This window comes from Vulpes vulpes, chromosome 1 (genome assembly GCF_048418805.1).
Source record: "Vulpes vulpes isolate BD-2025 chromosome 1, VulVul3, whole genome shotgun sequence".
Lineage (NCBI taxonomy): Eukaryota > Metazoa > Chordata > Mammalia > Carnivora > Canidae > Vulpes > Vulpes vulpes.
The window spans coordinates 133,231,436-133,258,132 of record NC_132780.1 but is presented as its reverse complement, the minus strand read 5'-3'; the positions used below and the strand labels follow the sequence as shown (position 1 = coordinate 133,258,132).

At 52.6% G+C, this 26,697-nt stretch overlaps 1 protein-coding gene across 5 annotated transcripts in view; it reads right to left on the bottom strand.

The window, feature by feature from the left end:
- SCUBE3 (signal peptide, CUB domain and EGF like domain containing 3) overlaps nt 1-24,750 on the bottom strand; it is a 34,099-nt gene extending 9,349 nt beyond the window's left edge. Inside the window, exons 1-8 of one of the 5 annotated variants that reach the window (XM_072730674.1) lie at nt 24,172-24,750; nt 11,417-11,539; nt 10,156-10,281; nt 7,580-7,714; nt 6,275-6,400; nt 5,977-6,093; nt 3,843-3,890; nt 1,415-1,531 (exon numbers count right to left, since the gene is read on the bottom strand). In XM_072730674.1, the coding sequence (XP_072586775.1) occupies nt 1,415-1,531; nt 3,843-3,890; nt 5,977-6,093; nt 6,275-6,400; nt 7,580-7,714; nt 10,156-10,281; nt 11,417-11,539; nt 24,172-24,256 (877 nt within the window). In that variant the 5' untranslated portion in view covers nt 24,257-24,750. The remainder of the gene's footprint in view (nt 1-1,414; nt 1,532-3,842; nt 3,891-5,976; nt 6,094-6,274; nt 6,401-7,579; nt 7,715-10,155; nt 10,282-11,416; nt 11,540-24,171) is intronic. The other 4 variants (XM_072730683.1, XM_072730646.1, XM_072730655.1 and 1 more) reach the window with 4 other exon arrangements.
- Between the last annotated feature and the right edge of the window lie 1,947 nt (nt 24,751-26,697).

Genomic DNA, 26,697 nt, shown 5'->3' with positions numbered 1-26,697 from the left:
CCCTCCCTACCTGGAGTAGGAAGTAGGTAGGCATTTGAAGCATATGTGAATTTCTGCCCCTCATTCTGTGCTGATGGTCCTTCCCCCAAAAGGCTAGTGGATCAGGTTTATACCTTGCTGCCCCCCACCCCTACCTAGCCTAAGAGCCCTGGGCCATGGTGTGTGGGGTGGCACAGAGAAGGGGGATTCAAAGGGGCAGCCCCTCAGAGAGGAGGAGCTAGGAGACAGCCAGGCACCAGGACCTCCAGGAGAGCCAGTGAGGCTGGGTAGCTGCGGGGTGGGGGTAGGGGGGCAAGCAGGGGGCTGGACTGGAAGAGGTCTGGAGAGGCTCAGGCCTGAGGCGGCTTTCAGCACTAGGGAAGGGAAGGGGGGGCCCATGAGCAGCTTCCTTCCTGAGGTCAAGTTCCCCAAGCTGGTGGCAGACAGGACCCAGGCTACTCACCCCTACTTGGGGGAGGGGGCAAAGAGGGCAAGTCTTCCACTTCACTCTTAGCATACCTGTCAACAGTCCTTCTCAGCAGAAAACCTCTCAACTCTGGCTGTCTGACCTGCTGCCCCAGCCCTCCCTGTCTCCCCATCCTCTCCGCCAGTTGTTGGGCCAAAAGACACAAAGAAGGAACCCAGTCCTCCTTGTGACCAGGAGACCCGGACCTGATGACTCATTATTATCAGTATGGCTGCCCTCCCTTTTGCTCTCCCACTCCACCTTTCTCCCAGACCTGGCTTATTAAAAGGAAGGGAAATAGGATGGACAATATGGGAAATTATACCATAATAATCACTAACATAAGACACTTACCATACGTCAGGTACCATTCTAAGTACTTTATATATAATTTATATATAACTGATCTAATCCTTACAACAAGCACTATCATTGTAGGGGAACTGAGGCACAGAGATGCTAAGTAATTTGCCTTGGATTGCAGAGCTGGGATCTGAACCCAGGTAGCCAGGCTCCAGCATCAGCACTCCCAGCTACTACCCTATTCTCCCTCCGACCAGTATAGCCTTTCCACTTGGAAAGGTCTGGGGAATGTGGGTTAAGAAGGTTACAGAACACATCTGTGACCTTGTACACACACAGTCAGGGCTCAAATATCCTTCTAGACCAGGGACAAATGAGAGTGGCATGCTCATTAAGCAAGAGGATTAGGAACCCACAGAGGGATAGGAATGAGAGTAAGGAAAACAAGGTAGGCTGTGGGCAGGGGGCACTAAGGAACTGGCTGGACTTTTGTGCCCCTTGAACTGGGATGGGAAAGGTGGAAAAGAGACAAGCCTTAGCTATGCCCTCAGTTCTTTCTAATCAGTATAGCCTCGGGGGGTTGAGGAGGTCTCATAAAAGGTACTGTATCTCTGGTCCCAACCTCAGCCCCTTACCCCTGTGCTCCTGTCTCCTGAGAGCCCTTACCTTTGCAGGTCTTCCTGTCTGGCTGCAGCATGAAGCCCACGGGGCAGCTGCAGTGGACACCCGTGGCCGCATCATGACACTTACTGTCGCAGCCTCCGTTGTTGACAGCGCAGGTCTCTGTATAGGAGGGAGGTAGGGGATGGTAATTGGGTTACTGGCTTGGAAGAGTCCCAGACTTGAGGGGAGTAGAGAGCGCAGAGGCCCAAGGGAAGGCCTCAGCTGCCTCCCCCTGGGCTTTTGAAGGAGCATTCCGTGGAGGCTCCCAGCCCCCATCCCCTCACAAGTGCAGCCAAGCAGTCCACTTCCCTGCCCCCTTCTTGATTGAAACAAGGTGGACAGCAGTGAGGCAGGTACAAGCCAGAGCTGTCAGGCAGGAATGTGCTGAGGGGGTGGAGGAGGTGGAGTAGGGAGGGTGCAGGGAGGGATGGGAGCTCAGGGAGAGTGGTTCTCAGCCGCCAGGGAACAAGAAGGGACAGATAGGAGTCTCTTCCTCCTTCCCTCCAACTATTTCTTTGGTGGTTGGGGGGGCCAGGGTAGGACAGTCTGGGGAAGAGTGAGCCTAGTGATCCCTAAGACAGCTGAGGGATGGCCACCAATTCATCTTCCCCTTCCGCCTGGCTCCACACTCTTAAAAAAAGATCCCCAGTTCCAGGCCTAACTGCTCATTCTCAGAGGAGAGGCACAAACTTGGTCATTTCCCAGCCCCTGCCCAGCTACATCCAACTCATCCCAAGACCTCCCTTTTGTTCCAGATGGAGATAAGCTGGCTGTTCTGTTGTTGTTTTCCTTTCCTAATGGGGAGAGACTGTCTAGGTAGGGGAGGAGGGCAATGGGAAAAGAAGAATCCAAAGGATGAGGCAGGATGTAAGAAGGTAGATAAAAGAGTTACAGAACTAGAAAACTTCAGAGCTAAGTCTCTTCCGTTGTCCCCTCTTGACTGGTAAGTTCTCTCTTCACTGAAGAGTCACCATAGGGGGAGTATGGATGGATCACTCTATTTTCTGAATTCAGAAGAGGACGTAAACAAGTTTAAACTGCAGCTCAGGTGAGCCCAGGCAGGGGAAAACCGTCAGTTCAAATAGTGCAAGGCCCTGACCCAGGGATCTGGAGGAGGTGCAGGCCATCCTCTGGGGGGCCTAGAGGTCTCCTTTTGGAGAGACAAAATCCCAAGCCCTCTCCTAGGGAAGAAAGGAGAGTGGTTCTCCAAATCAGGGGAACTGAATGAGAAAAGCAGCAGTGAATCCTATCATTTTGAATCTTTGGCTCCCAAAACCAGGCACAACCCTTGTCACCAAGGAGGCCACCAAAGCAAGGTTCTAGAAGAAGCCCAACTCCGCCTGTGGGTCCCTAGTCAGGCCCTCGTTGCTCAAATACAACCAGGACCAGGTCTGGGAGCAGCCACAGTGGGATCTCTTATGTGCCACTCCCACCCTAGACTCCTGAGGTTCCTCAAGACCATGAGAGGAACCTAGAGAGAACCTTGAGTTCAAGCTCCAAGCCTAGCCATTCCCCCCAGGAGTGCTCTTAGTATAAGAGGTCCCCCAAGCTCTGGAGCAGGGAGAGGGGAACAGAGATCCTGCACCAAGACTAGGTACGTTTGGAGGGATCCGGGGTGGGGGGCAGCCAAGCTGGCACAGTGTCCATGCAGGTCAAACCAGGAACCTGGGTATAGCTGCCCTCTCCTGTAGGGCAGCGTTTGGGTGGGGGATTAAACCACAGTTTAATCTATGCTTGCTCTGTGCCAGGCACTTAGATCCTCTGCACACACTGTCCCAAGTCTTCTCAGCAACCCTAAGGGAGAACTCTCAGTCTCCCTGTTAAGAGTAAACTGAGGATCAGAGAAGCAAGTAGCTTGCTTGAGGTTAGAAAGTGGCATAGGCAGCATTCAAACTCAGGTCAGTCTGAATTCAGATGTCATGCTGGTACCCATTATGGTGGGACAGAATGGCTAGTGATGCTGGGGCTGTGAGCTGGCCCAGGTAAGGACACAACCCCAAGGATGGGATGGCCTGTAACTATCCCAACCCTATCTCAGCCATCTCATGAGCACAGCGGGTGAGATGGAACTGCTGGGTCTTCTGCTGTGTAGAAGGCAGAAAGAGGGAGGGGGCAGATGGCTGAAAAGGGGTGAGGTGTTAAAAAGTGAGTGTGGGAGAAGGTGGCAGGAGAGAGCAGGAGAGGAAGGAGAGGAGGAGAGTGACAGAAACAAAGAAGGACAAAACCAACATGAAGGCCCCCCTGGCCCACTCTTGGGGACTCGGGTTTCCTGTCACCCAATGGGCCCGGTACCCAGGCTTCAGGGGAGCCCTGCTGGTTGGCTGGAGTCCAGTCAGGCTGGGCCCAATGGGCATGCAGTTAGTGGGAGCCCCAGCAGGTTAGCCCTTCCCCTAGCAAGCCAGTGAGAGCAACAGACAGCAGACATATTTACCATTAGAAACGGCCTGAGGGGGGACGTGCTGCTCTAGCCGCCTTTCCCCTGTTTGACATTGTAAAAAAGCTGTTTAGATGCTGGGCAGCAGCCACTGTGGCCCACTGTGTCCCAGCCCCCTCCCCACCCTCCTCCACCCTGTAGGCCCAAACCACTGGCCCCAAGTGATGAGCCCAGAGACTCCTACACTTAGCTCTCCAGCCTTGTCCTGCCTGGTGTCCTCAAAGAAGCTAGGCTCCCACCAAGTGACTGATGGAAAACAGAGTCTCAGAAAGGGGTCGTCATGGGCCTAGTACCACACAGCATGCCAACGGCAGAGCTGGGATGTGATTTCAAATCTTACAAGTTGCCAAATCCCAAAGGGGGCCCACCCTTTGGGCTCAATTATACTGGCCTCTCCATCTCCCCACTAAACCTGAATGTCCTGGTGGCCCCTAACAATGACATTTCCTCCTACCAGGGCTGGGGAGAAAAATGAGATTAGCACAAGGCAAAATAAGTTCTATGGGAAAAGAGGGAGAAGAACTCGGGAAGAATATAGCCATCAACCCTAGAAAGCCTCATTTGCTCTCTTCTGCCTCATTTGGCCATGGTCCAGAAGACAGATTGGGTCTTGCATTAGAGAAGAGCTCAAGCTTACACGATGTGTTTTCAAAAGCAGCCATGCCCAGGACTATCTGAACAAAAGGAAGCCAGAGAGGGAGCTGGCCCCACATTCACTAGTCCGAGCTCTGTCCTGATACATGCAGCTTTTCTTTGGGGACGGCATGCAGTTTCTTTTGGGAGACTCTGAGAATGTGGGAGTATGTCCTGGGGAGGGGGTGGGAGGTTTAAGAAGCAGAAGAACTCAACTTATGAGGGGAAAGATGAAAGGAGCTGGAAGGAACCAGCTAGGAGAAGGTGACACGGAGACCTAAAAGTGTCCCAGGGTCTTTGAAGGGTTAGTTCAGAGGGAAACATGTAGCAGGAGAGAGTTTAATTAAAGAAGTTTAGAGCCATGTGTATGAAGTTTCTGGAGCAGGTACTTGGAGGACACCTCTAACAGCATCATTTGTTTCCCTGCTCTTCTATCCAGGGAGTAGGGCAGTGCTGTCTGCAGAGACGGGTGGGGTCACTGGAGGGAGATGGGGAGAGTCTAGCTCTTAAGCTGAATGTCATGTTTCTGACAAATACACAGTGACTGTGTTCATGCTTCCTTGTCCTCCACATTCTGTAGCCCCTGAGATGACCGGCCTCCATAAATACCTGTTGCCCACGCAGCAAGTTCACCCCTGCCTGGCTCCCTGACCAGACCCTTCCCTTTTGTTTCCCACTTCTCCAAGGGGCACCTTGTCCCACTGTCTCTCTCAGCACTCTGTGAGCACACAGTAATTGGCCTTCACAAAATACCTAAAGACAGAAGGCGTTAGGAATTCAGCTCCAGGAATTAAGAAATTAAATCCATCTATAGTACCTGAAGGTATGTGCGGTAAGGCCTAGGAATTCAGGAAAAGGGATCCAGGTGTTAAGAAGGCCCCAGCCAGGGTGAGAGGGATGGAAGGCTGGAGCTGGTGAGGCAGTGAAGGGCTGCAGGTAGAGGTGTGGAGGAGAGAGGAGGCAATGAGGGGGGCTGGGGAGGGGAGCAGGCCAGGATACACAGGATGGAGAGGAAGACACCTGGAGTCAGGAAACCCCATTTGTTGGTTCAGGGCTGGCTGTTCCAGGAAAGAATACTGTGTCCCAACCCCAGTTCCAGAGTGCAGACCAAGGGATGTGATGGCTCCCATCTTCCCATGCTAGTCACCAGGGCCTCAGGTCAGGCTTTGTCAGTTGCATTGGCCCAGCTCTCCTCCCCCTCCTAAGCACAGCCTTGGTCAACACGCACCTCTGCTGATTATTCCCACTTTGGCAAAACTGTGCCCTGGATAAAGAGGATGGCAAGGCCCCCAGGGGTGGGGCAGAGAAGAGAGTGAGCCCTGCAAGCTCTCAGAGTTGTCCTTTCCTAGACCTGGCCTTGTCATCTGGGTCTTCAGTCCACTCGCCAATCATTCTGTGCCTAGCACCTGGCCCCGTGTGCTCCCGCCTCCCTGGGCTCCCCAGGGACCCTCCCCTCACCCCCATCACAGGTGCACTCGTGTTCACTGGCCTCACCCACCGATGCACGTCTTCCCGTCCGTATGGAGCACAAACTTGACGTGGCAGCCGCACCGGGGACCCTGCTCTGTATCATCACACGTGTGTTGGCAGCCACCATTACCATAGTTGCACGTCACTGTGCAGAGAGGGTGGGAGGCCTGTCAGCTTGCTTTTCCTTGGGTACCACCATTCTCCACAGCATGGAGATTGGTCTAGTCGCCTCTCCCATGCTCCCTTTGCCTCCCATGTCTTGCTGCCAAGTCCCCATGCATTTCCTCTTTGTCTCTCCTCCTCCACTGCCATCCCAGTTATCTCACGTTTACAGTCCCGTTGGTTCTTGGTGAGCTCGAAGCCAGGGCGGCATTCACAGGCAATACCCCCTTTGGGTGTCTCCCGGCAAATGTGAGCACAGCCATGGTTCTTGTTCATGCAATTCATTCCTTCTAAAAAGTAAGAGGAGGGAGGTGAGTGCTCTGTGTATCTCTGGATGCTGGAGGAAGAGGAACGGGTAGGATAGTTGGGGCCTAGGAAATTGAGAGAATCCACTGAGGCTGCAACACAGATGAGAGGAACTCCCCCTCACCAACCCCCATCCTGTTTTGGTGCTACTGAGTGGGGCTCAGAGTCATTCTGAATGATATATAGGTATTGATACCCAGCGCCCCCAAAGCCCTTCACAAGCACCCTCTCCTTCAGACAACCAAAAGTAGTATCTAATAGTTACTGTGCTAGGTACCAGTGGATTTAGGAAGGACCCAGAAAAATAAATATCTCTTGGGAGTGCCTGACTGGCTCAGTCGGTGGAGCATGGTGACTCCTGATCTCAGGATTGTGAGTCTGAGCCCCATGTTGGATATGGAGATTACTTAAAAATAAAATCTTTAAAACAAACAAACATGATGTCTTTCCTCAAAGAGCTTACCATCAAATCAGGAAGAAGATAATAATGTGAGTAGGAAATAATTGGTGCAGATAATTACTTTAAGTTTTAAAGTAAACTCTATGCCCTACAAGGGGCTCCAGCTTACAACCCGAGATCAAGGGTCACCTGCTCTACCAACTGAGCCAGGTGAGTGCCCCTCATTACTATAAGATTTTATTACACAAATATTTATTAAGCTCCCACTACATACAGAGCAGTATATAAGGTTCCGAGGACACAAAATGAATTAGGCGTAGCCCTGTCCTCAGGGATGTCGCAGGCTTGGGGTGCAGGTGGATGGCAGAGTCACAGAAACAGACAATACCCCACTATTCCTGCCTCACCTTCCCTATCCAGTCCAAGAATAAGACATTGGTGAGGTCCTCAGATAACAGCAGCTGAGAGGTCAGCCATCCACGGTTTGGCACAACATCCATCTTGGGTCTGGACAGAGGGTACCCCATAGTGACCTCAATCCCACACTGATCCCAACCCCAAATGAACTCCTCCAGATTTTGCTCCAGCACAGTGTTGGTCCATGGAGCCCTTAGGATATGACTAGGTGGAGGGACTAGAGCAAAAGGAGCTAGTGGAGTTCTGAACAGAGGGTGAGACATAGCGGGTATTGAGGGAAAAGTTCCCAGCAGGTGGAGAGAAGCCTGGGGGTGCAGGGCTGGGCCCTGCATGGTCATGGGCTGACCTTCTGGCCGCTGAATACAGGTGTGCTGGTTGTCGCTGAGGAAGAAGCCCTCTCGGCAGTGGCACTCATAGCTGCCCATCATGTTGACACAGCTCTGCTGACAGCCACCGTTGCCCTCGGCACACTCGTCCACATCTGTGTAGGATAGGTGGGTGGTGAGGCCATGGGGTGCAGCCCAGGATCCTGAGACTTTAGCATCAAGGGCTGAGAACGGTCCTAAAATCTAGCACAACCTCCCTGCCCCAATTCAGCACCAAGCCTTAGGCCAGAAAGTTCCTACCCACTCATCAGTGAATGCCCCACTGCTCTTGAAGGGGTCATCCTAAGAGGGCAGAGCTGGGGAGCTACACTGGTGGAGAGGGGACATTTGAACCTGCCTCTTCTAGGTGAAGACTGGCCTCCCCTTCCCTCACTTGTGGGAACTGGGTGTGAGGGCAGAGGAGATCAGGAAAGGGGCCAGGGCAAGAGGAACAGAGATGATGGTAAGGATAGGGATTGGTCAGAGAGAGGCACTGGGGCAGTGGTCACAGCCAGGGAATGAGAGAATGTGGAACTGGCTCTAAGTGCAGGGAGGGCTGTGGCCATGGTGCTAGGTCTGAGGGGCAATGTGGGTAAAGGCAGCAAGCCTCAACTCCTTGCAGGGCAGGGACCATTTCTGTGGACAGGCCACAGTCCCGTCCTTCCTCCCTTCCCCCCATGCCTGGGCTTGCTGCCACAGTCCCTAGCCTTTCTCCTATTTTGGTTTAACAAAACAGTCTGGTAGCTTGGCGGGGAGGGGTGGGAGGAAAGCTGCCAGGCCACACCCTAATTACTACCCCAAATCACCACCCCCAGGTCCCAGAGCCAAGCTCATTCTGGGGCTCCCACTTCAATGCCTTGACTCCATCTCTGTGCTACCTACTGCCCTCTTGAGTCTATAGCCCTTCTCGGTTTTCCTTGGCCCAGCAGGCTTCAGGGAGATTGGTCTCCAAACAGAGCAGCTGGAGTTTGAGCTCCTGAGGCCCTCATCTGCCCCTCTCTTCCCATCCTCTCTGCTGAGCCCTGAAATCCCGTCCTTTTCCCCCTTTCTGGCCAAGGGCAGAGGGGCATGGATCCAGCAGGTTCCTGCCTGAGAGGTATCTGTGGTAAAGTCAAGGAGGTATACTATCCTTTGCCTTATTCCTTCCTGTCCCTTCCCCCTCTCTCACTTCTCCCCATCCTTGTCTTCCCACTGTTGACCCATCCTACCGTCCGTCCTTCTATTTGCTCCCTTCTAGTGCAACCTTGTGACTTTGCTGCTCTAGCCAAGTTCTTTCTTCCAGTTCTCAGTGGGGAAACTGAGGCCCAGGGCATGGATGACTTAGGGTTCCCCTAAAAGCCAAAGATAGAGTTGAGAAATTGAACCACAACCCTAAGGCTAGGGTTTGGTAGACCTTTGCTCCCTCTGACCCTTCCTATGCCTATTCATTCTCTCATCCCCCTGGTTAGTTCTCCCCAGGTCACAGGAAAACAAGACTTGGTGAGAATCAGGAGCCTAGAAAGGTCAAAAGCAACCAAATAACTCAGAAACCGATGTTTCCTGTCCTGCAGGAAACTCACTGTCCTGGTCAAAGTGTCATAGATTCTCTTTCCAAAGGAGTCTCCAAAGAGGCCCTCATAGGTGACTGAGTGGAAGAGAAGTGAGGTCCTTTCCTGGTAGAAGAGGTGGCCAGGTGGTCAGGGCTGGGGGGAAGGCCCCATAGGGGTCAGGCTATAGAGGCCTGGGTTGGCAATGGAAACCTATAAGTCTGGTCCAAAGATGGGATGTGACTGGGTTTAGGTCTAGAGGCAGCACTGTAGGAAGGAGGCTCTCCTCAACTAATAGAACCTCAGATAATTTATCAGTTTGGTGGGGAAGCAGCCTAGCCCAATTTTCTGAGCATCATTCCTCTTCTCTTCCTTTCCTTGTCTTCTAGTCTTCCAGTCTCCTGGCCTCAAATCCTTCTCTGCTTCGGGCTTCAGTGTTTCCACCTGGGGAATAATCTGCCATGGTCCCGGTAATTTTCCAAAATGATTAAGAGACCAAAGTTGAATTTTGTCCCCTAGAAAGTCTCCTATCTCTGACCCAGTTCCTGGGACAAAGATCAGGCCAGAAGAAGTGAGAAAAGGGTGAACCTGGAGATTGCAGGACAAACTGGGAGAGAATCAGCCTTTAAGGGTTAGAGGCTCCCCGGGGCCCAGGGATGCATCATCATCATCATCACCATCAGTATCATCATCATCATTTAACATTCCTCCCATTTATTGAAGCATGGAGCCAAATTGCCTTCCCACCATGCTCCGTTCCTTGTGGCTACACCCATTTTTGTCATCCTCTGGCCCTTGCCCTGGGAGCATTTTCAAGCAGCATCCCCTCTGATGTTTTTCATCCAGCAGTAGAATTATTTCATCCTTAGCACCCCGTCTCAAAGGAGAGGCTCACCTTGTTCTTTACTTTGTGAGAATGCAGCTTTTTGATCACTTTCCTCTCCTGGCCTGGGAAATGGGAAATGCTGGAAACAACTCCTTCCCCACAAGACACCACTTGCCCACACCTCCTCTCCCTCTCCTTTGCTCACCCAGACAGTTGTGTCCATCATGTGCCAGGTGGAATCCATCATAGCAGGTGCATCGGTAATTGCCAGGGATGTTGACACAATCGTGCACACAACCCGCATTATCTTCTCGTTCGCACTCATCCACATCTGTGGGCAAAGAGGATCTGAGGCAGCCGGACCCACTAGCATGCTCCCTCACTGTCCTCCCCTGGGCTCAGCCCTGTGGTGGTTTAAATATGTATGTTTGTATGTATATATTTTTTCTCTGTGTGTGTGTATGTATGTGTTTACATAGTTACTTTCATAGCCCATAAACCATTTTGCTATTTTCATCTAAACTTAAGTCACAGGGGTGCCTGGATGGCTCAGTCAGTTAAGCATCTAACTCTTGATTTCATCTCAGGGTCGTGGGATCGAGCCCCATGACAGCCCCATGTGCAGCCTGCTTAGGATTCTCTTTCTCCCTCTCACTGTGCCCCCTACCACACCACTCTCTCCCTCTCTAAATACATACATACATACATATAAATAAACTTAAGTCATAAACATTTTCATATGTCTCCACCCAGTCTTTCTAATTACCACCTGTACGTGGTTGCAAAATATTCCATTGCATTGCTATATCATAATGTATTCACTCTTTCTTCCTTCCATTTATTTTCTTATCATAAATAATGCATTAAAGAACACCTTTCCCCGTACATTATTTTGTTTCTTTGAATTTCTCTTGAATAAGTCCCTAGGAATTAAATTTCTGGGTCAAAGGGTATAAATACCTTTTCAGATTCTGGCTAGGCCTGACAAAAAATCACTCTTCAATTTATAATGTCACCAAGAATTAATGAGTGTACCTTGTCCACTAAAGTCTTACCAACATGGAAGGTCATAAATCTAAAATAACATCTCAAGAGTGCTTTAATTTGCATTGCTTTAATTATGAGAGGGGAAGACTGTGTTTGTTTACGGTACGAATTTCCCCTGCGGTGAACTGTCTGTTCTCATCCTATGTGGGAATGGTAGGAGGGTCTAAAGATGGAGGTCCCAATGTCAGGGCACCTCCGGCCTTCATCTCAGGATTTGGATCCCCCTCCCACCCTAGCTGGGAGGCTGTGAACTCTTACCACCAGAGCCTCAGTTGGCCTCTGTGGTGCCCTCTCAGGGAAAAAACAGCCTCCCCTCCCAAGCCTCTTCCTCCTGCCGGTGGCAGGGATTGCAGGCCTTGGTGTGGCACCGATTTCCCCTCTCAGGCAGGTCCCCCTCCCCAGCACCCTCCCAGCCTCACCTTTGCAGTGTTTCCCATCCCCCGTGTAGCCAGACTTGCAGATGCACTTGTAGGACCGCGGGGTGTTCTGGCAGAGAGCATCAATGTGGCAGCTATCGGTCCCCTCCACACATTCATCCACATCTGGCAGGGGCAGAGGGGGCACATGAGATGGTCAGCACACTCCACAGGTGCCTTGAAGGTGGTTCCCCAAGGGCAAAATCCTCTCTCCTCTAAAATAGACACAGTGACCCTTCCAGAGACAGATGCTCGTCCACACCCTCCCGATTTCACAGTGGGTTGACTCTGTAATTTCAGGAATTCAGAAAGACCCCCCCACTCCCCTCAGAAATACTTAATCCACAGTGACAGCTAAAATTCCATCATTTGAAACACTCCAATTAAAAAAAAAAAAAAGAAACACTCCAATTCAAAAACAAAAACCCTTAGGTAGCACACTTACCTTTATTAGAAATATTCAATTCAGTGTGAATTAGTTCACCTCTCTTATGAGCAGGCTTAGAAGGGGGCTGGGTGGGAGGAAGAGAAGAAGCACAGGGACAGTGGCCTCTGAGAAAGCGGCAGGGTCCAGTGGCCCTTGGTAATTGAAGGAGGAAGAAACAGAGGAGACAGGGCACCTGAGAAATCCTCATCTGCCTCACAGTTCTGCTTGAGACCAGGCCTGCTCCCACTTGCCCACTAAGGCGCCAAGAATCTTTAAAGGAAAGAAGTTCCATCCTAGAAGATTTCCCTCAGCCCCTGTGCTGCCAATAGCAGAGGGACCAGGACCTGGCAGGGGCTGGTACCAGCAACCTGAAGCCTGATCAGTGGAGCCCTTTGGCTCTCCAGCTGACTCAGGCTCATTCAGCCCGCCACCTTGAACTCTTCCATCTAACCCAGGGTACTCATCTCACTCCTGGCTTTCGCTCTGACACAAGGTGCTCTTCCCAGAGCTATGCTAAACGAAGAGGCCAGCCAAGATCTAGCAAAAAAGAGAATGGTTCTCCAAGGACATAGCAGAGAGTATCATTTATCATCTTTGGGCAAAAGATTCCAACTTCTGTGGCAGTGTTATGGTATGCATAGAGCAGAACTAAAATATGGCAACATGTTGCATTCGGTTGAAAATTGTTCTACAGGGTGTATTTGTGGAAGGTACTATGATGAAGGCTGTGGAGGCTCCGAGGTGACTCAGCCCAGCCTAAAGGAGAGACCAGTAACATGAGGTAGGGTGTGGTTGAGAGTCACAGAGACATTAGAGACAAGGTGACAGGGTCCTCAACCCTGGCTACACATCATCAGAGTTAACTCCCCTAGGAGAGGCCCAGACCCATCCCCAGAGGTCTTAGTCAACAAGCCCACAGTATTTTTCAAAAGCTCCCCAGTGAGTCTAACGTGCAGCCAGGACTGAGAATCTCTGTGAAAAGGAACATCAGAGGAGGAAGATGCTACTTCTAGCTGTGAACTGGGGAACCCAAGTGTATAAGTAGCAACCTGCCAATAAAGGAATGGTATTTGTGACCAAGAGAAGAGGATTGCAGAGTTGCCTGGCTTTTGTGAAAATGCAGATTCTCAGGCCTTATCACCAAGCTATGGAATCCAAATCCTAAAGGTGCTTGATTTTTACTGAATATGAATGAACGAGTGGACCAGGAATCACTCCAACTTAGACACTCGTGAATCATTGCTTGAAATAGTTCATTGTCCTCTGCTTCCCAATTTCAAGAAGTACTTCGGGGGCAGGACCAAAGCTTCGTGGGGTGAAGAGAACGGAAATTTGGAAGAATGCCCCCAAAATCCTGCCTCCAATCTTCTGGGCTTCTATTCAGCTCTGCACTCTACTTTCTCTCTTTGACTCCTCTGCGGCAGTCCGCCATGACCAACTGCTGTAACTCACACTTACTCTCCACCTCAGGCTCTACAATCATGGTGTCTACCTGCTGGCCCACTCTGGGAATTCATCTGCAGATGAAAGAACAGAGAAGGCGGGCATGAAGACTAGTTCATGAGAGAAGGCAAGAAGGATAGTAGATAGTAGATAGAGGCTATGTGGAGTATCAGTAGGCCCAACTGATGGAGTATCCCTTATGAACTCTGAGAGCAGTGCTCCAATAGAACTTCCTATGATGTCGGAAATGCTCTCCATTAGTGGTAGCCATTAGCCAAGTTTGGCCACTGAGCACTTGGCCTAGTGCATTAAGTGGCCATTTAAATTTAAATTAATTTAAAATTCAGTTGCTCAGTTGCACTAGGCCAAATGCTCAGTGGCCATACGTGGCGAATGGCTACCACTAATGGAGAGCACTTCAGACATCACAGGAAGTTCTTTTTTTTTTTAAAAAAAAAGATTTTATTTATTTATTCATGAGAGACACACAGAGAGAGGCAGAGACACAGGCAGAGGAAGAAGCAGGCTCCCTGCAGGAAGCCCGATATGGGACTCGATCCCAGGACCCCAGGATCATGACCTGAACCAAAGGCAGACAGATGCTCTCAACCACTGAGCCACCCAGGCATCCCAATCACAGGAAGTTCTATTGGAGCACTGCTCTTGGAGTTCATAAGGGATGCTCCTAGGTGTGGGATGGACCAAAAAACTTCCTAAGGCGTGGGATTCAAGTTGAGTTTTGGAGACTGGCTAAGCATTTGACTGTCAGAAGAGGAAAGAGGAAATTTCAAGTGTGGCTAAACGCATTAAGACAAGGTATCCAGAGGTCCCAGTCCTTATTCTCTGTCCCCACATTTATATCCATGCCCTGTGAGTCTTTGAGGCTGGCATGGGGCATTGGACAATCCCAGTGACTAATAATCATCCTGTCCATCCTGCTTTGAGCCCTCTCTGTCTCTCACCATCCCTTACCCAGCAGCCAGTAGGGCAATTTGGAAACCCATCAGCAAGCCTTTCCTCTAGGCCATCTCCAAGGAACAGGCCTGTCTCCCAATTACTGGGTGCTTCGCTTGAGTCTACACCAGACTATCTGGGCTCTCAGTTCTTTGCTTTGCCTCCAGTTCAATGCTTGCTAGTACCTGAGTGCCACTGATACTGATGGCAGCAAACCCAGGCTTCCTGGCAGAACCTTTAGACCCTTCCAACAGCTGGGCTCTTCCCACCGTCCTACCCACTCCCTCACCTCCCACTCATGGTTCTTATCCCTCTCCAGCCAAGAGTCTCAGCTCTGAAAGTCTTTATCTCTTACCTCCTCCCTCTACAACATCTAAGCATTCTCCCCCTGTGCAAACATTCACACACATCTCATTCTTCACATTTGAGACACAGTCTTCTCTTTTCTAGCCACACTGTTCCTGGCTTCCCAAATCTGGCTCAGAATTGTCTCCCCCAAAGCTCTTCCTGCTAAGCCCTATTCCTTAAGAGTTCCTGGTCCCAGGGGACTCAGCCTGCCTCTGCTCACTTGCTGCCATTGCTGAGCCGCTCTGCTAATGCTCCTGTGTGGCATGGTCAGCTTTCCTCACTTGGCTGGTCACTCACCAAGGACGGGACCCTTCAACCATTTGAATGGAATCTTTTGAATCAGTTCAGGCCGAAAGCAGAGCTCTGAGGGGCTCCTGGTGACTCAGTCAGTTTGCTTCCAACTCTTGATTGAGGTTCAGGTCATGATCTCAGGGTTGTGAGATCAAGCCCTGCATCAGGTTCCACACTGGGCATGAAGCTCTGCTTGAGATTCTCTCCCTCTGTCCCTCCCCTTCTCTAAAAATAAATAAACAAAACAGAGCTCTGAAAAAGGACCCTAAATTATATCCAGTGTCTCTTCCTTTTGCCAGTTCATTCTTTCAGAGCACCCTTCCACCACATCTGCCCACCCAGAATTGTCCATTCGGTGATCCCTTCAATACCCATAGGCATAGTCTCATCATAGCTCTCAGGGAGCAAGTATTTACTACTGGCCTGACAAACAAGTTGATGCTAGTTGGACATGGATTGGTCTAGACTGGTGGTTCTCAACCCTGGCTGCACACTGGGATTCCCTGGGGGCGTTTAAAAAAATGTGGATGTCTAGGCACTCTCCTAGACCGGCTGCATCAGGACCTCAAGGGTGAGGTTGGGCTGGGCTGTGGTCTGTCTTCCTTTCCCATCTCAAATAATGTGAACAGACCATTTGCCTGAGCTGGGAAGCAAGCTGACAGAGTGTCTGAGAAAACAGATTCTGGAGTGGTACTGTGTCAGTGCAAATGCCAGCTCCACCCGTGTCCGTGTGGTCCTGGGCCAGCCTCTGAACTTACCTGCTCCCTCCTCTGTAAACACATTTAGTAATAATAGCACCTCCTCATGGGGCTGCTGTGAGCATCAGATGAGTTAATACTTATCAAGTACTTAGCACTGCAGTGCAGGCATACAGTATGTGCTCAAAAAGGTCTGCTATTTTTATTCCCTCTCCAACTTTCTCCCCAGTATCATTTCTTAACCCCCAACTCTGCTCCTCCTTTGTTTCATCAAAGGCCCTACTACAGGCCCGGTGTGGGGACGTGCAGCCGCAGGAGAGCATGTGATGGTACAGGGCATGTTGGGGAGACACATACCTGAAGGTACCTTCTCCACTGCCTGACTACTCCACCACGCTGGGAACTGCCCAAGGAAGAGGGTGAAGTGGGCGAGGGGCCAGCTGGGAACCAAAAAGCTACCCTCCACGATCCTTTGTGAGAGTTATCCTTTTGTGCCTTTATTCCCACCTCAAGTACGGGGCTGGATCAAAAGCTGAATTAGGGGAGATTGGTAGCTGTCGAGATACCCCAGATGAGTAAGAACCTCCCTGCCTCACCCTCTCTGTCTTGAAAGCACTGATTTGTAACTGCAGTAGCTTTCCCCAGTGCCACCTGACATTTCTTCTGGATTTGCTTCAGTGCCTTGCAGAGCGCTCCTTAAATTCTGCTCAATGCAGGGAGGAAGGCTGGGATGTGGGGGGTGGCGTATAGAGGGTGAGAGGGCAGCCCTGAAAGGGTGGATTATTTGAACATGGGCAGCCCTAAGATTCCCTCCAAGGATGGGGAAGTATACCTCAAAATGGAAGCAGGAGACCCCCCCCCCCCCGCCCCCGCCAAGGAAATACTCTGTCTGCTTCAGAATTTTGCTCTGGTCCAGCTCAGGAATAACAACAAATGGAAATGCAGAATGCAGGCTGCAGATAAGCAGGCACCCCTAGGGAGAGTCCACCTCACTTTTACATTACCACCATTACCACCGTAGTGTCCCTATCATTCAGTGTCTGGGGCGGGGGGAGTTGTGGGCAGATTTGCTGGGTCCAGTGAGAAGGTCCAAAGCAGCCCGCCTGGTGTCCTAATGACCTCTATGACATCCTTCCTGCCCAAGCCAGGTTACCCCAGGGTGTTTGGGCTGAGTGCAGGCTCTCTTATTGCCTGGCCACAGTCTTGTAATGCCTATTACATGCTGCTTGTACATTATTTAACTTTTAGGTCACATGTATTATCTCCCTCTTGAAACCTCCCTGAGGCCAGGGCTTCTGATAATCTTTGAAACCCACATAGCAGCTAGGGGCTGAGAACATGCATTCAGCAACATGCCAAACACTGCGCTAGGAGCTGGGCATCCAGCAGTGAACAAGATGTAAATGACAGACAGGAGGATGGGTTGATGGGTGAGTAGATGAGGTCCACATTTGTGTCATCTTCTCCATTCTCTGTTACCACAAGGAAAAAGCTTTTTATTTTCCTGTGACCCCACGGTTGTTCTAGGTGGAGCACAGTCCTAGGAAATTTAGTCTTAAATTAAGGGTAGGAGTATAGGAAACTCAGGGAAAATAAGAGACCCACTTAAACACATCCATTTGGTGATGCTGAGGCCAGAAGAGACTGGGACCAATGAATCGAGGGTAGGATTCCTAGGGAATTCTGTAGGATCCATAGGCTCCCAGGGGCTTCAGATATTATCTGGAGCTGCTCAGGCATCTCTTTGGAGCATCTTTGTCCAATAGATGTTCCCCAGCCTCAGTGCTAACTAGCACGGGATGACAGGGCCCCAGAGTCCACTTGACACCAGCATACCATTGCTGCTTCTGGTCCGTTCACTTATCCTTTCCTCCTTGTTGCCTCCCACACATAAGTAACATCCAAAGTAGGACCAGCCCAGGCTTTGGCCATGACACCTTAACCTGCGTATGTGTGCATGTGCTCTACCTCTAGATCAAAAGGGCAACTAGGGAAACTGGTAGAGCCTGGCTTCCCAGCTCTGGCTCCTCAGGCTGCCTTCCCAATCTGGAACTGGGATGCGACTCTGTGACCTCAGCTGGAGCCAGGGCCCATCCTCGGCCTGGACAAAGCATAGGCAGGACTAAGGAATGCCTGGAGAGAATCCAGTAAACCACACAAATGACCCCAAGGAGAGGACACAGAGCATTTGCTTCTTTTGTAAAAAAAAAAGGACCCTTCCTATTATATAAGCTGAGCCAGCCTGACTGAAGAGTGACCAGAGGTGACCGGATGGGAGCAGGGCTGAACCTGAGAGTCTTCACCCATTCAGAGGCCTTTAGAGGATGGGTAGGAAGGAAAGAACAGAGCACTAGAAAGACAGGGGCAGGGAGGCAGGCAGTGGGCCAAGGCAAGCTCCAGCTTCATGGTTATCAGCCTTCTCTCTTTACATTGATGGAGAAAATGACAGCATGAATGACGATGATGATATCAGATGGTGCATAATTATGTGCATAGAGCCTTGACTCAGGCTATTTCGCATGGTCTTCACATGGTCCTGTCTCTCACGACACAGACGGAGAACAAGCCCAGAGAGGATAAGAGTGAACACCTTGTGCAGAGCCAGACCCTGGGTCTCCTGACTCCCAGTCCAGTGCTTAGTCACTACGCATTATGGTCCATAAACACCCGAGGGAGGAATCCCCGCCTTAGTCGTTGTTGTGCACCCCACCACCCCAACTCAGTGCAAAGCACAGGCATGAAGCAAGCATTCGATACGTAACCAGGGAATGTCTTGGAGCTGCCATTTGGATGTTCCTGTTGGGAGACCAGCTTTGGGCATGGGGGTAGCTGGAAGGAGGGGAGCGCAGAGTGGCAGGCAGGGAAGGAGGGCAGTGTACCAGGGTGGGCACAGACAGAGCTGCAGCGAAGAAGGGGTGGGCAGCAGCCGTGGGCAGGTGTCTCCAACTTGGATTCACTCTGCTGGGCCAAGCAGCTGGTTAGAAACAAAAACAAACACCAGGGATACAGGTTCCTGCTGTTAACAGCTTCAAACCGCCAGAGGAAAAACTCCAAATAAATATAATTAGAAACTTGTAAAAACGTCCTCTCTGTCAACTTGCTCCCCAGGATCTGTCCTTTGAGCTCCCCGTTTCTCCCAGGGCCCCCTCCACCATGCCCACACATCCATCCTGACGCTCCACCCTCACCCAGGGATTCCTTCCATCTCTGGCCTTATTCTCGATCTTCCCTCCAGCTCCAGCACCTCCTGCCCAGGTCTCTCCTCAGCTTGTCACCATCAGGGACCAGATGTGGACAGCCCCTGGCCTGAGGCTCTGAAATCCAAACCCCACAGCTGTCTAGGGCTGTGGTTACAGCCGCAGGGGAGACTGTAGTTGAGAGTGAGGGCCACAGCCCCCTATTTAGGAGTCATCTCTTCACCTCTGGGGCCAAACCCAATGGCAACGACAGAACAGTACCTTGGTGTATAAAGGGGAGATGTTTCAGCTGGAGCAAAACACAGAGGGCTAGTCTTGGATCTGAGAATATACGGTATAGGACCAGGGGCTGGGGCCTAGGGGCCCTGCCTAGACAGTATTCAGTTTCTAGAACACAACCACTGCAGCTCAACTTCCCAAAGTTGTTGGGTACACACACATCCACACACAGGCACAGAAACACACACTTGTTTTCCCGGGCGGGGAGGGGGCACTCTAGTTGAGGACACGAAACTATTGAGTACTTTGGGCCCCAGGAAACAGGGGTGGGGGAAGAAAGGATGAGTAGCCAAGTGGCAGGGACATGTTCCGTCCAGGGATGGTGTTACTGGGAAACTCTAAATGCACAACGTTATCAATATTTTATCCCTAATGAGAAGAGAAAACAACCAGGAAAACTAAGCAGATGGGGAGAAGAGGGCCTGAGTGTCAGGCGAGAAGGCCTGAGGAGGTCTGGGGACAGGACCAAGCCTCGCTGTGGTGTCTTCTGTCTTCTAGCAAGAAGGATTTTGATAAGATGTGCAGAACCTCAGAGCTGAATACTCTAGCCCATTTACAAGGGAGGAAGGGAATTTCAGTTTTTCCCTCAAAGGCCCCAGTCCTCAGGCTCTGCATCTACCTAACCCCATTGGCACTAACTGCCCTACCACAAGCTACGTCGGGCTGGCAATATAGGGCACAGGAGGAGAGTGGCCAGTCTGGTGACAGAGGGGCCACTGGGGAAGAGGAGAGGGTCTATGTCCCCTCTTCACCCAGGTGCCTATATCCTCAACCCTGCAGACGTCGCTGGGTTGGCAGCCGTATCACTTCTCCCCCCAGGGCCCAGCAGACTCCTGTCTTATAACTGAGCCTGAAGAAGCTGTCCCCAGGTCTGGGCCTCTTGCGGGCACTGCCAGCCTCAGAGCAGCTCTGCAGTTTCCAGCCCTGACAGGGACTCTTTCTTGCAAGTGGTCATGTGCCTAGGGGTACAGGGACGGCAAAGGAGGCCCACACCCTGACAAGCGGGGACAGGAGCCGGGGGCAGGGACTGGGGTGAGCTCAGGCAGCAAGCTCCTCCAGCTCCATCTTCACAAGAGTGTCTGAAACCATCCATTCCCTTCCCCCACACTCAATCGAAGGCACCAGACCAAGCCATTCCACTTCTTTACTTCTCCAACGAAAACAAAATGCACATTTCCCTGCTTCCTTTTTCCTCTCACCAGAGCACTGTGCACGCACACACGCACGGATGGACGGACACACATACACACACACACACACACACACACACACCCTGAGTCATGCACACGCACGCTTGCATGCCCCAGTGAATGCACACCTCACATTCCCAAACTCACACCCAGGGCCGGCTCCTTTTACAACAGGTCCCAGCCGCTCACATCTCAAACCGGTTCTCATGCTCTCGGATTCCTGAAGGTTTCAGAAAACAATCTCATTTAGGGGTGGCTAATAACTTTCTTTTCTGTCCGCCTGTAGTAATTCTGGCCTCGGTCGGTGTCTTTTGCTCCCCTCTCTCCCATTCCACCCTGCGGAGACTCAAGGAGATGAGGGGTGAGAAGTGAAGAAGTCCTCCCCTGGCCCCAGGCTTCCCCCCCACCTCCCCGGGGGACATGTCACTGAGAGAAGAGAGGTCAAAGGGATTCCTGAGGAATTTCTAAGCAGTCCACCCCCCTTCTCCACCCTTCTGGAAAAATGGAGGGGGTTGGTGGTGGTGGTGGAGAGACAGGCTTAGAAGCAACTGATTGAAGATCAGGCTCCAAGAGTGGGGACTGACTTGCTTTCTCTCTCTCCCAGTGTGGCCTGGATGGGGCACAGGCAATAGCCGGCTGCCCACGGGGCCACCCTCACCCGCTGACACGGTTATGGTTTTCATTTCATATTTTGGAGGGAGGGGCTAGGAGGAACAGTCCCCTCACTGTAAGAGCTGGCCACAGGAGCCCAGGGAAGCGGGGAGGAAAGGAAACAGCCACATTAAAGAGGAAGAGAGGGGTGGGGGAAAGAAAGAGAGAGACACACATACACCCAGACAGAGACCCAGAGAGACGCACGGAGACAGAGAGACACTGTTTGCCACCAGATGAACGGGCTCAGTCCTGGGGATGGTGTTACTGGGAAACTCTAAATACACGACTTTATCAACATTTTATCCCTAATGAGAAGAGAAAACAACCAGGTAAACTAAGCGGCCAGGCTGGCTCTCCCTGAGCCCGCCCTGGGGACAAGTTTTCCCCGGGAGGCCAGGAGACCTTTTCATTCAGCTGTAACCTGAGCCCTAAGCAAGGATTAGGTCTTTTTTAACCACTGCTGCACACACACACCCCCTCCCCAAAAAAAGCAAAGCAAATTAATGCTTTTAAGTTAACAATTATCTTGGTTATCCAGTCTGTCTACTTTAAAATACACAGACGAGCACTTGAAAAACACTCAAAACCATGTACCCTCATGCCCACTCATTCCCAGTCACACGCGCTTACCCACCCATTCGTCCACACACAGTTTTCAGACACTAAAATGTACATCTCTAGGCTTAATGACCAAGTCACAATAGACATAGACACCCAGCTATATCACATGTGGGTGATCGTGATGAACCTCACCCCACACGCACTTGCACACTCAGGGCTCCCCTCCTTGTCCCTCTCCTCCTCCCTATCCCTTTCCACTTTAGTTCTTTAGTGGGATGGAGTCTTTGGGGAAAAGGCACTGAAATATAGTAACTATACTATATATACACACACACTATACCCAGAGGTATAATAACCACACAAGACATTTACCGAGGGTATTTGTAATATAAAGAGACCCACCAGAGCTTTATTTAAAAGCATGTGGCATTAAAGGCACACCTCCTGGCACTGGGGATACCTAGGAGGTATGTCTGGGAGCAAGGAGTGTCTGCAGCACTCCACTGTGTGCCCCGTCAGTACTTGGCTTTCCCGCGGCACTGGTCTGTAGGTTTGGGTACGGAAACATCCCTCTAACCCAACAGACCTGTCATTAGCCAATCTCTGGCAGCCCCAGTTGGTATATTTCCTGAACAGCAGCATCACAGGGAGCTGAAATGACAGGCTTTTATTCTATGCCAGGTTAGACTCAAGGGTCAGAAGGAAGGAAGACACACAGCTAACTGTGGCCCAGTCAGCGCAGGTGTGGCCTGAATATAAGTAGTGGATGCAACTATTAGGATGTAAGTTCCCTGAGGGCAGGGGCCTCCACTCCACTCCGGCTGCATCTTCCTAGCCCTCCACAGCATTTAGCAGGGTGTCTGATGAAAGAGGGAGCCCTGGAGCACCGTGGAGGGATCTTTTTTTTGTTTTGTTTTTTCCCGTGGAGGGATCTTGAGTCTTCTGTCCCTAAAGGATGAGCTGACCTCCCCTTGGCACCTGTCCCTTGTAGGAGTCTCCATCAGCCCTGGGAACCTCCCTGGATATACTGTTTGCTCCCCCTCTTGCCCCCAGCCCCCCGGTCTCACTAGGGCCACTACAGACACTGGCTCCAACTTGAAAGAGGCCCTTATCTTGTCTCTAGATTACTGAATGAAATCTGTTCCTTCCTTCAGACTAAACTCCCCAGCTAATTCTATGTTATGAGTAAGTCAGCACACACTACAAAAGCCAGCTTTGTTTATGAAAACACAAGCAAATCCACAGTGCAAGAGGGGCTGCTCCCAGGCTGGGGGTGGCAGTGGTAGTGGGCTGTCTGGAGCCAGGACCGGAGAAGAGGCAGTTTGGGATTGCCAGGGGGTGGGGGTGAGCTCTGGTATGTGACAGCTGCGGATCTCCACCACTTGGGCTCCCTTAAAGGGCAGGTTGGAGGAAGGAGGTAGCTGAAGAGGCAGTGTTGGTATAGCACCTTCCTTTCACCTGGAGTGGGAGCCCATCCAGTACACAAGAGCAGCCTAAGAGCCAGGCGGGCGCTCAGGCTCCAGGATACAGCAACCTGACTGCTGGGGGCTCAGGCTTCCCCAATGCCCAAGTTCAACTTTCCCTTCTGGCTCAGCCACTTCCACACCCTAGCTTGGCTTCAGGAGCCCCTGGGACAATAGGCAGAATCAGATCCTCCTCAGCGAAGGCTTGTCGGGAAGAATTTTCTTTTTGTCCATATAAATCTCTTCCTGGGTGAGGACATGATGGGGGAAGGGTGCAACAAGAGGTCAACGGGGAGGGGAGGCTGTCCCCAAGAGAACTGTAGCCCACCAGCCTGGTTTCTGCCAGCAGAGCCTCGGACCCGCCGGGCAGCGAGCCTGGGGTCAGGGATGGGGGCCGCAGGGCCTCCCTGGCTCGCTCTCTAATTCCTAGAGGGGCCTGTCAGAGCTCCCTGGCCTGGAATTTTACTTTGTTATTTTAATGCAATTCTGACCTGGATTTAAATGGAATTGGAAACCCGAGGCCTTAATAAATAAATATTATGATAAGAAATGAAAGCCATGCAAGAGGAAAGAGATTTCCCCCAAAGAGGCAGAAAAGCGACATTCTTGCTGGTAGCCAGTCAGAAATCTTTCTTCTCTTCTTCAGCCCCCTACCTTCCAGTGAGAGACGAGCTGGTCTTTCGAGGAAAGATCCTATTTTTCTTTGACATTTTTCTACTGATAAGACAACAACTGGGAAATTTTGTCTGACTCCGCGTGAGGGTTGGGGCGGGGTGGGGGGTGGGGTGAAGGGAAGAGATACACGGCGTGGCTTGAAAGTTTCATTCTCTCCGTCTCTCCAGGCCACAGCTCAAAAGTTTCTGGCAATGTCTGAGAGAAGAGAAGATTCTCTCTCGTACTTTTGGAAGACAAGAAGTCTTTCGAAGATGCTGGGGGTGGCCCAGAAGGCGGGCGGAGAATGCTGAGGTGCGTGGCGACTTCTGCCCCGGGGGTGGGGGCAGACGTCTCACTGCTGGGGTCGCTCCCGGCTCCTCCAGCCTCGCGGCCAGGACGCGGCGCCGCGAGGCCCGGGCCCCCAGAGGTCCGGGCCCCCCGACCGGGGCCCCGCACGGCGCCGGGCTCTGACAGCCGCACGCTCCCGGCACCTGCCCGGCCCCGCGGACACCGCGCGCCCGCCCTGGGGCCCCGCCGCCCCGCCGCCCCGCCGCCCCGCCGCCCCGCCGCCCCGCCGCCGCGCGCCCCTCCTGCCTTACCTTGCGCGGCTCTGCTGTGCTGCGCGGCGCGGGCGTGGACCAGCAGGACCAGCAGGCAGAGCCCGGGCACGCGCCCCGAGCCCATGGCTGGGGTCGCAGCCCCGCGAGGGCGGAAGCCGGCCGGGCCCCCGCGCGCGGGAGGGGAGGGGAGAGGAGGGCAGGGCAGGGGGCGCCCCGCCGGGCCCCGGCCGGGGGCTGCGGGCGCGGGGCTGCGGGGGCGCGGCGCCCTGGGCGGGAGGCTCCCGATGCCGCCGGCTTCTCCCGGCCCGACGCCGGGGAGAGCGGCGCGGAGGGCGCGACGAGGCTGGGGGCGCCGGGCGCCGCGGACGGAGGGGAGCCCCCGCCGTGTCCGAGCCGGGCTCAGCTGGCGGCGGCGGCGGGGCTGCTCCGTCCAGTCCTCCCCAACTCCCGGCTTCGCCCGGAGAGAGCTGCGGCGGGAGAGCGCGCAGAGCCCGAGCGAGGGACCTGAGAAAGGGGAGGGGAAACGCCGCGCCAGAAACACGCCCTTTCTGCCTCTCTTTCTTCCTCTCTCGCTCCTTCTCCGCGTCTCGGGCTCCGTCTCTTTTTCTTCGCCTTTCTCCTCCTCCTCCTCCTCTTTCTCCTCCTCTCCTCTGCTCCTTTTCGTTTTCTTCCTCCTCCCCCCCCTCCTCCTCCTCCACCACCTCCTTTTTCGTGCCCCTTTTTTCTTTCAAATGGGGCCTCGGCGCGGCGGCCGCTCCCCCTGCGCGCCCGGGCGCGGCGGCCCCCTCCCCAGGCTGCCGGGCCGCTGCCTGCAGGAATTTACAATCCGGCGCTGGGGGAGCGGGCCCGGTCTCCATGGAGACGGCTTCCCCGGGAGCAGGGAGGTCAGGCGCAGACCGCGCACAATCAATGGATCAATGCAAGCCCCGCTCGGCTCCAGACCAAACAGCACCCGGCTCCGGCTCGTCCTCTCTCCCCGCCGAAAGAGCGGGGAAGCTAGGGTGCGCCCCCCGCGCTCGCACGAGCTGGGGGCCGCGCGACGCAGGTTTGCACGCACACCTCTGCCCCGAGACAAAGAGAGCTCGGGGTGTCGGGGAGGCTGGGGCGGACGGAATCGCGCTGGCACCCCGGCCCGCCGGCCGACGCGGCCGGGCACGGGAGATGCGGCCGCACGGGACCAAGAAAGACCGAGAACGGCGCCGACCTCGGGCCGAGCGACTCCCTGCCAACTCTTACCACCCCCCCCACCCCCCACACACACACCCTCTGGTCTCAGTGTTCAATCCTAGTGCCGAGTCCACTTTAATTGAGGACCAAGAAGAAAGTAGTCTTCCCTCAGCTCAAACTGCCAGCCCCAGGGCACACTCCCTTGCAGTTAAGGCCTTGAAGGTAGCCCACTGAGTCACCCTACCCCTATAGAGGGCGTTTTACGGATAAAACTCTCATGCGCTCGGCACAGGGGCAAAAGCTAATCCACGGGAATATGCCTATGCGTGTAAATGCCGACACAAAGATCATCGGCACAACACGCTTCTCCAAACCTGCCCTCACAGCTTCAGGATGTGGCCCCAACAGTCCATTCTGAACACTTCATATCTCCAACTGCTCAGCAGCAGAGGAGCGATGAATGATATTTGAAAAAAAAAAAAATATATATATATATATATATGCAAAGGGTATAAAAGGAAGTGTCTCTGAGCCCTGGACACTGCCTCCTGGATGGATTTACAGCCTGGCATCTTCTCTCCTCTCATCACTAGAGAAAAACCCCTTGAAAAGATAGTGAGGGCTTTCTTGGAACGTGGGGCTTCGTCAGCCTGAGACCATGCCAGGTTCCAGACAGTTATTTCAAAGCCAACTTTCTGCAGCGAAAAGGCAATTGGGACCCAGACTAGCCTCACAAAGCCCTCAGGGTACCCAGGGAGGAAGGGAAATGACCAGAATCATCCTGAAAATAACTCAGTTCTCAGAACCTTGACACTAGCAGCTCACATCAGCTAGGTGACAGGTGTGATGTGTCAGAGGTTTCCTGAGCCCCCAGGGAGAAGACTTGAGCCCTTCCTTCCCTCGGGATTGAGTAGAAGAGTAGGAGGATGAAAACAGACTCAAGCACTTGGGGTTTTTGTCCTGGCTGTGTCCTGGGATGAGGATTGCCTTTGGGCAAATCACATCTCAATGGGCCTCTCAGTGCTATCTAGAGAAGAAGAGGATGGATTAGCCCCTTGGCTGAAAGGAGACAATGCCCTTAGGAAGCCTGGAGAGGAGGTCTTGAGAGCCCCTGCCTGGCACGAGAGATGATGGTAGGGATGGAAGCACACAGATCACAGGAAAGGTGTGGAGGCCACAAAAGGTTGGGTCAAGTGATCTCCCAGGTCCCTTCCTGCTCTGTCACTCTAGGACTCCCTCCCTCCTTCATTCCATTGGCAAACCCCTCCCCTTGAAGCTGCTTTGCCTGCTGCCACCAATTATGTATAGGGCTGGGGGACAAGTGCAAACTTGCCATCCTCTCTGCCCCAAACAAGAGAGTGGTTTTAAACAAAAAAAAAAGGAGGAGAAGAGTTGGAG